The sequence below is a fragment of the Lepidochelys olivacea genome (genome assembly GCF_965140295.1).
Source record: "Lepidochelys olivacea isolate rLepOli2 genome assembly, chromosome: 9".
Taxonomy (NCBI): Eukaryota; Metazoa; Chordata; order Testudines; family Cheloniidae; genus Lepidochelys; species Lepidochelys olivacea.
The window spans coordinates 44,745,425-44,760,656 of NC_140419.1; the positions used below are offsets into that span (position 1 = coordinate 44,745,425).

Below are 15,232 nucleotides of genomic sequence, written 5' to 3' on the forward strand. Positions count from 1 at the left end.
TATTTGGAATTACATATGGGGGGGTCACCATAATCTTTTCAGTGCTTAGGGCCTCTAAATGTCTTAATCCGGCCCTGGATGGAGGGGGGGGGGGCGCTTTGCCGAGCTCGCTGGCAGCCGCGGCGGGCAGGGATCACGTGTGCGGGCTGTCATCCCCAGCCCGGGGGTGGGGGCACTCACGGGGGCGGGAAGGGGCGGCGCTGACAGTACCCGCCGGGGTCCGCGTCTCCCCGGCCGGCTGGGAGCGCACCGCAGCGGGCGAGCCCTGCCCGCCGCCGCCGCCGCCCAGCCCGCTCCATGGCGTGGCCCTGCATCAGCCGCGTGTGCTGCCTGGCCCGCTTCTGGAGCCAGCTGGACAAGTCCGACCTCTCGGTGCCGCTCACCATCCACAGCTACTCCGACATCGAGGAGCCCGAGGAGGCGCCGAGCCCGGCGCGGGGCGGCCCCCGGCGGGGCGCGGCGGCGGAGGGCCGCCCCCGGGCAGGCGGCGGAGAGCCGCCGGCCGGGCCCCCCCCCTCGCAGGACAGCCTGGCCGGCAAGCGGTCGTGGAAGGGGGGGAGCCACAAGCGGGGCCCGGCGGCGCCCCCCGGCAGCCAGCCCTTCGCCGCCGAGACCCAGTACCGGCAGGACTTCCGAGCCTGGCCCCTGCAGCCGCGAGACGCCTGCCCCTGGGCCGGCGAGGGCAGGAGAGACGGGCCCCCCGCCCCGGCCAGGTCCGTGTACGTCCTGCCCGCCGGGGACAGGGACCCGCGGCCGGAGGCCAGCAGCCGGCTGGGCGGCTTCCCGCAGGGCGCTGCCAACACCACCTCCTACAGGTAAACTGGGGCGGGGCCAGTGCTCCGGGGGCTCCCCCCAGCCCCATACATCTCCCCCCCCCCACCCCGGGCAAGGGGGCTGCAGAACAGCTGGCAGGGAAACACGGGGGCGGGAGTTTCCAAACCTGGCCGGGATTTGGGTTACCGGCTTGAAACCCCTAAGAGATGCTGTTCAGAAAGGGATGATGACCCTGACAAGGTGGCTCAGATCGGGCACCCGGAACCTCTAGTTGCTCTTGGAAATGGGGCCCTGAAAAATCTCAGGTTTTTTTTAGTCATCTCCCATCACCTTCTTCCAGGTTATGCCAGCCCCATCAGTGCTGGAACTGGGGGTGCAGCAGCACCCCCTGGCTTGCGGTGGTTTCCATCCTATACAGGGTTTATAGTTTGGTTCAATGGCTCTCAGCACCCCTACTATAAAAATTGTTCCAGCACCCCTGGCCAGCCCTGTATTTATTTTGCAGTGCTAATGTGCACTGTCCTGAGGCAGTACAATATGTGTAGTACTATCAGCCATAACTGCAAGTCAAGTCACTGTATGTATTTGATTTTGCCAAAGAACAACAGGAGTAAAGAAAGCACTAGTATAAACAGCTGCAGAACTCATAATGCCAACTACAGTTGCAATACCATAAGTGCTGTACTGTAAAATACAATAGGACAGTGAGCATAACCAGGACCCATAGGTACACATCAACAAAATGGTTACACTGAACTACATTAGGATTAAGACAACTGTTGGAATGTTCAACCCCTGGGGCACTGCATTTACTGTGAATTTGGGGACCACAGGATGTATCCCCAAAACATTTGTGAAACATGAATGTAATTGGCATATGTCTAAAAGGTCACACAAGGTGATATTTAAGCTGTTAATGCCAGGAAAGTTCACGATTATTTAAAATTATGTCACAAACCACCTAGATTTACATGATTTTAAATTATTGATTTATTTTGTTTTATTTTCCTTTTGTCTTTCCTGCATTGTTATAAACATTTATTTACTGGAACAAGAGAGGAGACTGGCTACTTTGGAGTTCTGGTCTCTGGAGTTCTCCCTCCATGTCTATCCCTGGAGTATATGAGCCTTTAAAAATAATGTAGTTATTAAATAATGTGCCAAGTTCACTAGAATGGCTGCTGAAGAACTGTTTCATGGCCTCTAATAATCACAGGTATGGCAGTTTTTAAACATGCCTTTTAGGTATATTGATAGAGCAATTAATCTTATTATAACTGGGTAACAGGTATTTATGCATTTTTCATTATGTGTTATTTACCCACCAGACATATTGCTTTCTTTTACAACTGACTAGGTAAATATGCCATTAAATGCTTTTAAGACAAAAATATTTGAATCCCTTGGCGTGATTATAGTCCACCATGTGCATTTATATTGGTTACCTTATCACTCCATACCCTGGAGAGCTGTCACAATATAGATGTGGATATAAAAAAAAAGTCTTTAAAAACAACTGTGCAGCAGTTGACCTTGATCATGTATCTTTTCTTGCTTATTAAAAACAGCAAAAAGCCTAGCACATAATATAGAAAAAGGCCCTGCAAAATGACAACTGTTAATAGACAAAGGCAATTTGAAACAGAACAAAAAGTGCCTTAGACCAGCAAACAGTATAAAATGACGTAGGCAAGGTTGACCAATTAGAAACTCATCCATCTTCAATTTCTGTTTTTTAAATATCTTTCTGGTTATTCTATCTGACCCCAAAACCAAGGGCATAGTAAGCACTCATTACAATCACAGATTTGTGTTTCCAGTTGTCAGTGCGTTTGTACCTTTCACACCATCCTTCCATCTGACTGCTTAATTCTTGTGCAGGACCCTCAAATAACATCCTCCAAATGCAGAAAAGCTTGTACATTTTAAGACTAAGTAGGTAGTCAGGGAGCAAGGGGGATAGACCAACCTGCAAACCAAACCAGCAATATTGTAAGAAATCCATGTCTAGGTTCATGACAGCTGCAGAGATAGAGCACACTGCCCCAAAGCCACAGCCTTTTCTGGAGTAGTTGCATCAGTGTGAGGACCTATGAAATGTTTAAGCAGTTCTAGGGTTATCCACTAGAGATCAAATGGTACAAACAGACCTACCCAGTGGTGAGCTGGAGCTGGTTCGCACCGGTTCGCTAGAGGGACAACCGGTTCTAAAAGGGCTTCTAAATTTAGCAACTGGCCAAAAGTGGCGCCTTAGGTGCTGACTCCATGGGTGCTCTGGGGCTGGAGCACCCACGGGGAAAATTTGATGGGTGCAGAGCATGCACTGGCAGCTCCCAGCCCCAGCTCACCTCACCTCCGCCTCCTCCCCTGAATGTGCCGCCCTGCTCTGCTTCTCCACCCCCTCCCCAGGCTTCCCATGAATCAGCTGTTCGTGTGGGAAGCCTGGGAGGGCTGAGAAGCAAGCGGTGGCTTCACGCTCAGGCCCAGGGAGGTGGAGGCGGAGTGGAGTTGAGCTGGGGTGGGGTGGAGGGAGGAGGGCCGCCCGCGCCGCAGCAGGTAACCCGGGGGGACAGAGGGGGCGCAGGGGAACTGCTCCCTGCCCCAGCTCACCTCCGCCTCCCTGGGCCTGAGCCCGAAGCTGCCACCTGCTTCTCAGCTCTCCCAGGCTTCCCATGCGAACAGCTGATTCGTGGGGGGGGGGGGCGGAGAAGCAGAGCAGGACAGCGTGTTCAGGGGAGGAGGCGGAGCGGAGGTGAGGTGAGCTGGGGCCGGGCACAGAGCTATCGATGGGTGCTCTGCACCCACCAAATTTTCCCCATGGGTGCTCCAGCGCCAGAGCACCCATGGAGTCGGCGCCTAAGGCACCACTTTTGATGTGATCAGTGAGGAGGAGCGGCTGCTCCCCCCTAACTACAGGCCCCCGCCCCTAGGCGGGTGGAGGGACCTGCCGGATGCTTCCTGGAAGCTGCCCTAGGTAAGCAACGCCAGGACTCCCCACCTTGCCCCCTGGCAGGTCCCTCTGGCTCTTAGGGGCGGGGCTGACACCCACTATGGTGGCCCACGAAACCCTCCTGCCCAGTTCTGGGGGCAGTCAGGGGACAGGGGAGAGGGGTGGATGGGGCAGGGTTCCGGGGGCGGGGGGTGTCGTCAAGGAACGCAGGGGGTTAGATGGGGCAGGAGTCCCCGGGGGGCGGGGGTTGGCCACAACCCCCTCGTGGGGTGAGGAAGGAACCGGTTGTTAAGATTTTGGCAGCTCATCACTGAACCTACCCATGCACTAGCCAGCACATTAGTTTACCATTATACTCAGGGCAAACACTGCTCAGCCTCCATCTTGCTAAAATAATTGTCCCTATCTTCTCCAATTGTCATTGTGCAACAATTTATCACATTTTAAAGTTACTAGGTATAAGACATTCAGATAAAATTAAAGATAGCTACGTGCTTTCAAAGATAAATTATAGGAGTCACAGTAAATGACAGTAAGAGAGAGAGTGAATGGTTGCTTGACAGCAGAAAGTTTATGAGTTTGTGAATGTCTGGTTTTTAAAGCTCACAGGATTGGGCTTTGTTAGCTTGGATGGGTTAATGACTAATGTTCTAGTCTGGTTGTTATACTCTGACTGGGGCAGTGCACACCTGCCGGGAGCTCGGGTTAGGGGCTTCAGCCCCACTCCTGTTGAAGCCCTGAGCCCCAGCATGTGCACCGCGCAGAGATGAAACCCCGAGACCCCCTTCCCCGCTGGACACAAGCTCCTACCCCACCACCGCACTGCAAGGCAGAGGTCCTGAGCAGCCCCCTCCCAGTCTGGTAGGTGGAGAATGGGGCGGCAGGGGGAGGGCTTGCAAGCCTCACGTTAACTGTATAAGAGCCGCACATGGCTCGTGAGCCTCAGTTTAGCCAACCCTGGAATAGAGGAACCCCTCTGCAGTACTGCCCATCCCCTAATGCTAGGTTGTTTTCACGACCATGACTCTCCAGCCTCCTCCACCACATACTTTTTATAGTCTTTTGAAGGCACCTTGGTGGCCTTTTAACCCCTTCCCCTCTATTGTCTTCAGGGCATGGCTGGCAAGCCTCATTCCCTACTCATGACCTCCAAGATGGTCAGGTGGTCTCCTGCATTTTCTTCTTTTAGGGTGGACGATACGGTCAGGCTAGTTCATAGTTTCATGGCAGCAGACACACATCCCTCACTTGCTCCTCTATCCTGCTATAGTGGATCCACCCTCCTGCTGGCTGCTCTTACTTCATTGCCTTTTGTAGGTTATGCTCAGGGAAGCCTGCCTAGCAGTTCAGCCCAGGTTTCCTTGAGGCTACAGGAAGCCGACTACACTAGTATTTCATAGATTCACAGATACTAAGGTCAGAAGGGACCATTATGATCATCTAGTCTGACCTCCTGCACAACGCAGGCCACAGAATTTCACCCACACACTCCTGCAAAAAACCTTTCACCTATGTCTGAGCTATTGAAGTCCTCAAATCGTGATGAAGTATGAATGGCTCTGCCGTAGCGACAGTGGGCTGAGTCAGAACAAATTCCTTGTTTCTGCTGAATGGGGAAGCAGATTGGTGACCCGGTCACTTGATGAAGACTGAACTTGTGGATTAGATGGCACTGGACCTTATCTTCCCCCAAAGAGTTCAGAAAAGGTGAGTACTTTCTGCCCAAACATAGACAATGGGAGTGAGGGGGAACTGAGGATCACTAGGCCACCCATAGAAGAGAGGAAATGATGGGAAGAGCCAAGGATTGGACGAGCCAGGGGAGAGTACAGGCCTGTGTGGGAGGGATCAAAGGAGAGCCACTGAGACCGCACAAGGAGGGGATTCTCTTTCCTGCTTGCCCAGGGGAATGGGTAGAACAGGACTTTCTTCCCAGGCTCAGGATGGGGTTTGTCTCATCTCATATCTGAAGGATGAGCTGCTGGCCAGGGCCTCTCTCTCCTCCCCAGCTTTGAAGATGGGGATCTCTGAGCAGAATTCTTCTCTTTCATTCAGGGGCTGGGGATCTCAGACAGGAATACTCCCACTTCTCCTCCACTCAAAGAATAGGGTCCCTTTCCATAGGTCTCTTCTTTCTCCTCTTCTCCCCCCCATCCCACAGTGAACACTGTTTAGAATCATCCCCATCATAGATGCTGTAGCTCAACTCTGTACCAAACCAGGTCAAACTGAAACAGATTTCACAAGGCGAGCACAGATAGCTCTGTAAAGTGAACAAGACACAGTCAAAAAGAAAAGGAGTACTTGTGGCACCTTAGAGACTAACCAATTTATTAGAGCATGAGCTTTCATGAGCTACAGCTCACTTCATCAGATGCATATCGTGGAAACTGCAGCAGACTTTATATATACACAGAGAATATGAACCAATACCTCCTCCCACCCCACTGTCCTGCTGGTAATAGCTTATCTAAAGTGATCATCAGGTGGGCCATTTCCAGCACAAATCCAGGTTTTCTCACCCTCCACCCCACCACACAAATTCACTCTCCTGCTGGTGATAGCCCATCCAAAGTGACAACTCTTTACACAATGTGCATGACAATCAAGTTGGGCTATTTCCTGCACAAATCCAGGTTCTCTCACATCCCCCCCACCCCCATACACACACAAACTCACTCTCCTGCTGGTAATAGCTCATCCAAACTGACCACTCTTCAAGTTTAAATCCAAGTTAAACCAGAACATCTGGGGGGGGGGGTAGGAAAAAACAAGAGGAAACAGGCTACCTTGCATAATGACTTAGCCACTCCAAGTCTCTATTTAAGCCTAAATTAATAGTATCCAATTTGCAAATGAATTCCAATTCAGCAGTTTCTCGCTGGAGTCTGGATTTGAAGTTTTTTTTGTTTTAAGATAGCGACCGCTATCCAGACTCCAACGAGAAACTGCTGAATTGGAATTCATTTGCAAATTGGATACTATTAATTTAGGCTTAAATAGAGACTTGGAGTGGCTAAGTCATTATGCAAGGTAGCCTGTTTCCTCTTGTTTTTTCCTACCCCCCCCCCCCAGATGTTCTGGTTTAACTTGGATTTAAACTTGAAGAGTGGCCAGTTTGGATGAGCTATTACCAGCAGGAGAGTGAGTTTGTGTGTGTATGGGGGTGGGGGGGATGTGAGAAAACCTGGATTTGTGCAGGAAATAGCCCAACTTGATTGTCATGCACATTGTGTAAAGAGTTGTCACTTTGGATGGGCTATCACCAGCAGGAGAGTGAATTTGTGGGGGGGGGTGGAGGGTGAGAAAACCTGGATTTGTGCTGGAAATGGCCCACCTGATGATCACTTTAGATAAGCTATTACCAGCAGGACAGTGGGGTGGGAGGAGGTATTGGTTCATATTCTCTGTGTATATATAAAGTCTGCTGCAGTTTCCACGATATGCATCTGATGAAGTGAGCTGTAGCTCACGAAAGCTTATGCTCTAATAAATTGGTTAGTCTCTAAGGTGCCACAAGTACTCCTTTTCTTTTTGCGAATACAGACTAACACGGCTGTTACTCTGAAACAAGACAAAGTCAGTAGCCAGCAACCATATTGCCATTAGAGTGACTGGCAGCTCTCAGAAGCTGGAGGCAGCTGGCTGGGCCTGCTCAGTATTGAGAGAGAAGCCCTCCCCAGGAAAGAAAAGTTGATTTGAACAGATAATATAGAAGAGTTCAGATTCAGCTTGTCTTATTCCCTGTACTCAGTGTGCCCTGCATTTTCTGGCTGGTTTATTAGTGTAAATTTTGAAATTTTAGTTATTTTTGAAGATTCTGAAACTTTGGCTTCACATTTCAATGGGACTTGTGGAATTTTCACTGTAAATTAGTTTTCATACATTTTTTCAAATACATGACAATAAACCTTCAGTAAAGATGAAATATTCTATAGTATGTTTGTGTGCACCAGGCTGATGCTACTATTTTATCTCCTGAGGAACTTCACTCGGCAAATTCTGCTTCCATGTCTCTCCCAACATTTTTAACAGCAGACTCTTACTGAGTACAGAAGGAAATTCAGCACCATACCAACACAGGCTGTATTCTTTCCCTTACAGTATGAAGCAAGTCATCCTGACCTACCATTTTGCAGAACAAATCAACCAATGGAAACAATGATCAATGGAAAGGCCCAATCCAACTCAGACTGACTTCTGTGGGAGTCTTTCCATTGACTTCAGTTGGAGCTGCATTAGGTCCCAGATGAACTCAAAATCAAATTGAACTTCCAGCATGTATTTCAAGCCAGATCAATATAAACCTCATATAAAAAGGCAGGAGTGGGAGATGCTCCAATTTTGAAAAGATCTTTGTGGCTACCACATCCTATTAGTTTTAACAGAGATAAAAGTCAGGCGGGGGTCTACTCTTTCCACAGAGGTGACTTCCAGTTTAAAGAGGGCCCTTATTGTCATGGTAAAAGTCCTTCCCCCACTGGCATTAAATCCACATTTGACACAGTGGAGTCTTTCACACATCAGTTATTTTGTAATGTGGCATTTTGATTGCATTTTACAGGCATTTAAAACAATGTGAATTTATTGTTTAGCTCCACAGTGTCCTGCAATGACAGAGGTTAGCAGCAGGAATGATTTGGAGTTTCAGGATTCTACCCAATGTACACATTACATTAGTCAGGTACTGGACTCCCCTCATCTTTTTAGTTTGGAAGTAACTCTCTAGTTTGGGGGGGCCATGTGGGCCAGTTTATAAACTGCTGGATTAGGAATCAGGAGACCAGAGTTCTAGTCCCAGCTCTGCTGTTAACCTGCTGTATGACCTTGGGCAAGTCATTTTGCCTCTCGGTGTCTGTTCCTCATCTCATCTATTTAGATTATAAAATCTTTGGAACAGGGATTGCCTCCATGTAAGTATAGTAATGAGCACATGGAACCTCTTGGTGATACTGGAAGACAAATAATAATCCACAGAAATCATGGGAACTAAATGTTCCATCATCCTGAGTTGGTACTTATCCACAAACTAGCATCACAGAGAAGACTTGTGCATGAGAGGGCAGGGCTGTGTGGGATCCCAGTATCAGCATGTACTGTTGCCTGTGTAAAGTGACCAGCACTGAGCAGGAACTGCCTTTTAATTTTTATCTTGGGAGAAAACAGAAATTATATGCAGAGAAGTAGAGTAATGAAAGGCTAAGCCTGATGCACTAATCACACATACATCAGGAATGTCCGGGTTAAAGGCTCCTCAGGTATCTGAACCTCTGCCTTCTTGTGTGGGAGTATTTAGAGTATTCTGTCACTGCACGGTCACACAGAACAGAGCAACGTGACAAGCTCTTCAGCAAATGGGATGGAACAGAATGAAGAGGAAGGGGTTCTCTGTATCTATGGATGCATGAGGGTAGTATATTGTTTTACTGACTATGCTATTCCCCTGCATTTGAATACTGCTCCTGCAGTACTGTGTAAACAAGGTGAATTATGGGGGCTGTTTCATGTTAAATAGAACATTTTCTTTTAAGTGGAAAAACACACACCACATGATCAAGACAGATACCTGAGAGGCAGCATTAATGTAGCGGGGGTGGTGGTGGTGGTGGTGTGGATTTCAGCCTGATCCAGCAAGACACGTAAGCGTATGAATAGTCCCATTATAATCAATGTTTAAAGTTACCTTTACTTGCTTAAGTCCTCTGCTGGATGGGGCCATTAATACTGAAGCCCTCACTTTCATGCTATTAAAGATGCAAGCTTTCAGGTGCTCTGTTGCAAAGGTTCTCAGACTGTGATCTGGAAAACCTTCCCAGCAGTCTAGGTGCACAGGATTTCAGATCACAGCAAGGTGGTGGGAGGGCAGATGGCCACAAGAGGCTCTTTTTGTTATGAAATGGTCTGCAGCGTGGAAAGGTTGGAGAACTGGATCCTGTTGCATGCTGTTGGGAGGAACAGATCCCTTCTCCCCACTCTACGCCCAAAACTATGGGCTGGATTAGCCAAGGGGGATAAAAGAACCATTACAGAAACCAAACGGCCAGGGTCACCTATCCACAGAGTCCTTCCACATAATCCACTGAGAAAGGTAATGTAGCTTCCCAGCAGCTAAATTCACATGCTGAACCACACCTTCTTTGTGCATCCAACAGTGATTTCAAGGAAACTACCTGGTAACCTATGGGATGATGCTGTTATGATAAAGGTAATCCTTCCCTTTCTCTGCTGCTTCTCCTCTTCTAGCTATCTAGATAACTTACTTACATGGCTCCAACTACCATAGTATCTGACTGGCTCACAATACCCCTGTGAAAATGCTCAGATAGTACAGCTATGAGTGCAGTATAAGAACCTATATGGAATAGATAGGGAAGTGCTATTATCCCCATTTTACAGATGGGAACCGAGACAAAGAGAGGCTAAGTGACACAACCAAGGTCACAAAGGATGTCTGTGACTGCACAGGAACTTGAACTCAGGTCTCCTGAGTGCTAGGCTAGTGCCCCAATCACTGGACCATCCTTCCTCTGTTACCATCTACTTTTCTGCTCCCCCCACTATCGTCTTTCTCTGCTATTCCTTTTCCTTCTCTCCCTTCACCTCTCCTTCTCCCCACCTCCTATATCGCTCCTCCTTTCTCTCTAGCCAACCTCCCTTCCTTAGGGTTAGATTTCTTTGAAGATTGCAGCACTATGCTACAAGAAGGCACCATTATATTTCTTACAGGAGCTGGACTGGCATTCTATCCAGAAGAGGGCAGCGTTTAAGATGCTATCCAGAATTCCAGCATATTATAGGTGGGTTTGCTACCACCACCTATTATTAAGGTTGTCTGATACCTCCCATTATAAGACACTGTTTTCACTTTGCCAGAGTTTAACCATTTGGGCTGAAATTTTCCATGCTGGGTTTCTGCCTCTGATTTTATTTTTTTTTTTAACGTGTTAGCCAAACTGGTTCCACCATTTCTGAGAATGAGGCTAGGGGCAAACACATTGTTTTTTCAATGTTACAAACATTCTGGCAACCTTTTCTTTGGAAAGTGCTAATGCCCCAATGCTTTGGAACAGGGACTTGAAATTAGGCAGGGAGATGGTCTTTTTTTTTTTTTTGGTCAGGGACGTGCTTTTTGCCAACCCTGTGAAAATCTGCCCACATTTGGCTAAATTGTAAGCCTCTGAAAAACTGAAGTTCACACATGCTTAGAAGAGAATTGCTAGAGTTTAGCAGCTGAAATCTCTGAAGATTCTGTCCTCACTGAACATGCTTCAGCCTCTCACAGCTCCTAGGTGTGATCAGACTGCACATAGACTATCCCCATAGAGTAACTGAGCATGCTCCAGCCTAGGGCTGGAGGGGCAAAGACAGACTTTCACTGCAATAGTTGCTCCTGTTTGCTCCAGGCTGGGGTGGGACTGGGAATTGGAAGTGAGAGCAGGGAGCTTGATCCCCCATGCTGTCATTAACCCCCAGCTGACATCATAGCAGTGTGGAGGAGGAAGCTGTCAGAGTTACATGCAGAGAGGAGAGAAGCTAAAGCTAGGTAGTTGCAAGGTGGACTGGGGGAGTAGATTGGGACAAGGAGCCTGGGAGCAGAGACTGGGATTGGAGGCTGGCACGGCGGGTGGGGTGGAGACTGGGACTGGGAGTCAGGCGGCTAAGTCCGACAGGCTGGTTGAGCAGACTAGATCTGGGAGCAGGGGAGGGGAAGACTGGGACTGGCAGCGCAAGAAGACTGAGAACCAGTGGGGCAGAAGGGCTAGGAATCAGATCTGACAAGGAACTGGGATGTAGGGGAAGATCTGGGATTATCTGGACAAAGAAACTGGGACAAGGTGCTGAGAGAAATGTCAACACTGAGATTGGTTGAGAGCCTCGGGAATGAACGGAGATGGGGATTGTGGATGTGGACAGGTGATTGTAAGCAAGCGAGAGAGAGAGAGAGAGAGAGAGAGATCAGGGAGCAGAGGAAGGAACTTGGATTGGCTTGGTAAAGAGACTGGGGATGAGACAGGAGTTGGGCTGCAGGGACCTGGGAACAGCTAGGCAACAAGATTGGGAGCACGAGATGGGGGGAGCTTGAGAGTGACTAGGATGGGAAGTCTGGAGGGTTGAGACTATAACTTACTGAACAAGGAGCCTGGGACTGGCTAGGTGAGGAGAAAGGGACTGGGACAAGGAGCCCGTGGTGGGGTAGAGACAGGACTGGGGTAGATTGGAGGAGATGGGGTGAAGCTTAGGGAGCATGGGCAGAAGAATCTGTGCCTACTAGAGCACATTCCCATCCCCAGGCATTGCCTGGGAAAGGAACCCAAGCCAACATCTGTGAAACCCAGTGGCAAAGTGTCTGACCCCCTCTAATGCTGGTCCACATAGAAGATAACCTACTATTGCTATCAGTTATTCTATTAGCCCCAGAAGCAGAGGTAAGTGCGGTTGATATGAAGGTTCCAAGCCTGCTGATGAACTGAGTATCATCAATATGTTGCCACATGATGAAATTTGTTTTTCAGTTTGCCTTTTTAAAAACCTAGCAAATTACACAAAAAACCCCCGTGTTAAAAGAACATTACTAAGGCTGCAAAGACATACACTCAAAAGTTAGGAAATGCCAAAATTAAGGTAGTCCATGAAACCTTAATTTGGCCCCGCTTGTGCATACGCATTCTGATACAGTTGACTAAGTACATTGTCACATACTGTTTTGTTCATAGGATCCCTGCCTCTTTCAGTGCACCGGAAGGACCTGTTTTGGGGATGCATCAGGGTTGTGTAGTGAAGTGGACAGTTGTCTGTAGGACCCCTGCCACATTTGTTGCAACAGTTGGAAGGTATACACTGAGTGAGACGGGATTTCAGAAAGAGAAAAGAGGGTCTCGTGGCTTAGGCAATTGAATGATGATGCCGTGGAGAACTGAATTCTTTCCCTGCTTCTGCCACAGAATTTCTATGTGATGTTGGGCAAGTCACTTAAACCAAATTTTTCATAAGTGGTCACTAATTGTGTGTTCCTCATTTTCTGGATGCCTGACTTGAAACCCTGAGGACTGATTTGTGGAAGTTCTGAGCACTCAGAGATGCAACTGAAATAACGGAGCTCTGCTTTGAACATATGAAGGGCTATATAATACTCTGAAAAATCACATCCTAGATGTACAGATTGGGCACTCAAAATTCGTGGACACTTTTAATCTCTCTGTGCCTCAGTTCACCATCTGTAAAATGGGGATAATCACCCCTCACCTCACAGGGGTGTTTTTAAAATGTGGCCTGGTGCCACACACTGAACAATGAGGCAAAAACAAAATACTGAATAGCTGTTCATTAAGTGAGCACCATTAAGTGAGCAACCATCTTGTGCACTGAATGAGGCTGGGTCCTGGGATTTATGTAATTAAAGACTGTATCATAATGTGTACACACAAGGGGTTGCACATGCAACCTTAATTCTGGCATTTCCTGTCAGAATTTAATGCCAGAAGGGACCACCTACTTACCTAGCCCAGGGGTAGTCAATTATTTTTTGTCAAGGTCCATATTTCTTGGTCAAGGTACAGTCAAGGTCCAGACTCCAGAGAAAAATAATAAAAAACAATAATAAGTAAAAAGATTTTGGGGTCCATTCAAAAGCACCTGGCGGTCCAGATTTGGCCCACGGTCCGCCTGTTGACTACCCGACCTCCTGTATATCACAGGCAACCCACACCCAGCAGCTGCACATTAAACCCAACAGCCAAAATTAGACTGAAGTGTTATGGCCCACAGGAGACTAGACTATTATGTGCCCTAGGGAGAGAACAGGAGGGACCGAGGTGCATCGGTGCCTGAGCCCCCCACAAAGGCAGGGAAGTGATTAAGTGAGCTATAGCTAGATAATCCTGGCAAATGACCTGCACTCCATGCTGCAGAAGGGGGCAAAAAAAACCCTAAGGTCACTGCCAATCTGACCTAGGGAAATATTCCTGGTCAAGCCCACACAGGATGATCAGTTAGACCCTGACTATGTGAGCAAGAGCCAGCCAAACACCTGAGAGAGCGAATGCTTGATACCACTTCAGAGTACTGGCTCTCTCCGCCCAATGTCCCATCTCCAGCCTGATGCTTCAGAGGAAGATTTAAAAACCACTTCCTGGATATATAGCGTGTGGTGGGAGGGACATCCCTTTCTGACTTGGGCAAACGGCCAGCTAAAACCCTGAAGCATGAGCTTTTAGGAACATAAGACAAACCAGAAATGAGCCCTAGGCTGCTGAGCCCCACCCCAACAAGCAACTTTGTCATACAATCCCACTCAAACTTTTGAGTGTTCAACTTTGCAATCTTAATAATGTTCTTTTAACATAGGTTTTGTGTATGTAATTAATAGAGATTTTGGCAAGTCCTTTAGAATTTTACATATATTTGAATTAGCCTTGATAGGAGGCCATGTTAGCAAGTCCATAGTTTAGGAGTGCTCCTGGATTCCAGCAGCATCATGGAGTAACACTTTCTGTCATCACCAATGGGCTAGGAGACCGCGTCCAGTCCTGACAGACAACAACCTGACCTCAGTTATACATGCCTTTGTCCACCTCCTGTCTGTACTGTAGCAATGCAGTGTATCTGGAGTGAAACCATCAGCCTTTAGGAAATGCTAACTAGTACAGAATGTTGCAGCACGTCTCCTAAGCAACACAGGCTACTGCCAGCACATCAGTCCCATCCTCTGCTCTCTATACTGGCTTCCCACAGAGCGGAAGATCTCGGTCCTTATCTTCAAGATGCTCAATGGCCTGAAGCCAGCATATCAAAAAGACTGCCTGAGCTCCAGGGTGAAGACCATGGTTGCACCTGTGCTGCTCAGGCACGATGGAATTTCCTATTTTGACCATAAGGGCAAAATTCATCTGAGCAGAAGACAGAGCTCTCTTGGGGACCAGTCTGAAACTGTGGAATGAACTTCCCTCACCAGAAACAAAGGATCATCACAGACCTCGCCATCTTCCACTCCAAGTGCAAGGCGCACTTCTTTAACCTGCTGTTGCTATATAAACACAGACCAGTGTATATATTTAAAAAACAAATGCCTACACAATTCTTCCTCTGGGGAGAAGATGAGAGAATGAACCACAGGTTGCAGGTGTTAATCATGTCACTTAATGCTCTACTGGAAGGTGTTCAGATATTACATCGATGAAGCAGTGTAAGATCCTATGCAGAAGAGACCAGACATATTGTAACTATTTGAGTGTCACATTCTCCCATCTGGTGTGATCTTTTCTCTTTATTTTTTAGTTGAGCAATGCTAATTTTAATGCGACATTTGTGAATGACACTGGTAAATTATTCATGCCAAGAAACCAGTGAAACAAGAACAGTGTACCTGGCATACTACTGAAAACAAATGTAAACTGTGAATAGTGTGATAGGAATGTAATGTGTCAAATCTACGCTTCAGATGCTAAAGAAAAGCAAAGTTAAAAAAGAGACAACCCCAACATTACAATAATAGAATCCATGCATAAAATA

At 47.8% G+C, this 15,232-nt stretch overlaps 1 protein-coding gene across 3 annotated transcripts in view; it reads left to right on the forward strand.

The window, feature by feature from the left end:
* The first annotated feature begins 224 nt into the window (after window positions 1–224).
* Window positions 225–15,232, forward strand: part of MAP6D1 (MAP6 domain containing 1) — a 29,074-nt gene continuing 14,066 nt past the window's right edge. For 2 of the 3 annotated variants that reach the window (XM_084639695.1, XM_084639696.1), the window contains exon 1: window positions 225–815. In XM_084639695.1, coding sequence (XP_084495821.1) covers window positions 298–815 — 518 coding nt within the window. In that variant the 5' untranslated portion in view covers window positions 225–297. Of the gene's footprint in view, window positions 816–7,828; window positions 7,912–15,232 lie in introns of those variants that run through there. The other variant, XM_084639697.1, reaches the window with a different exon arrangement.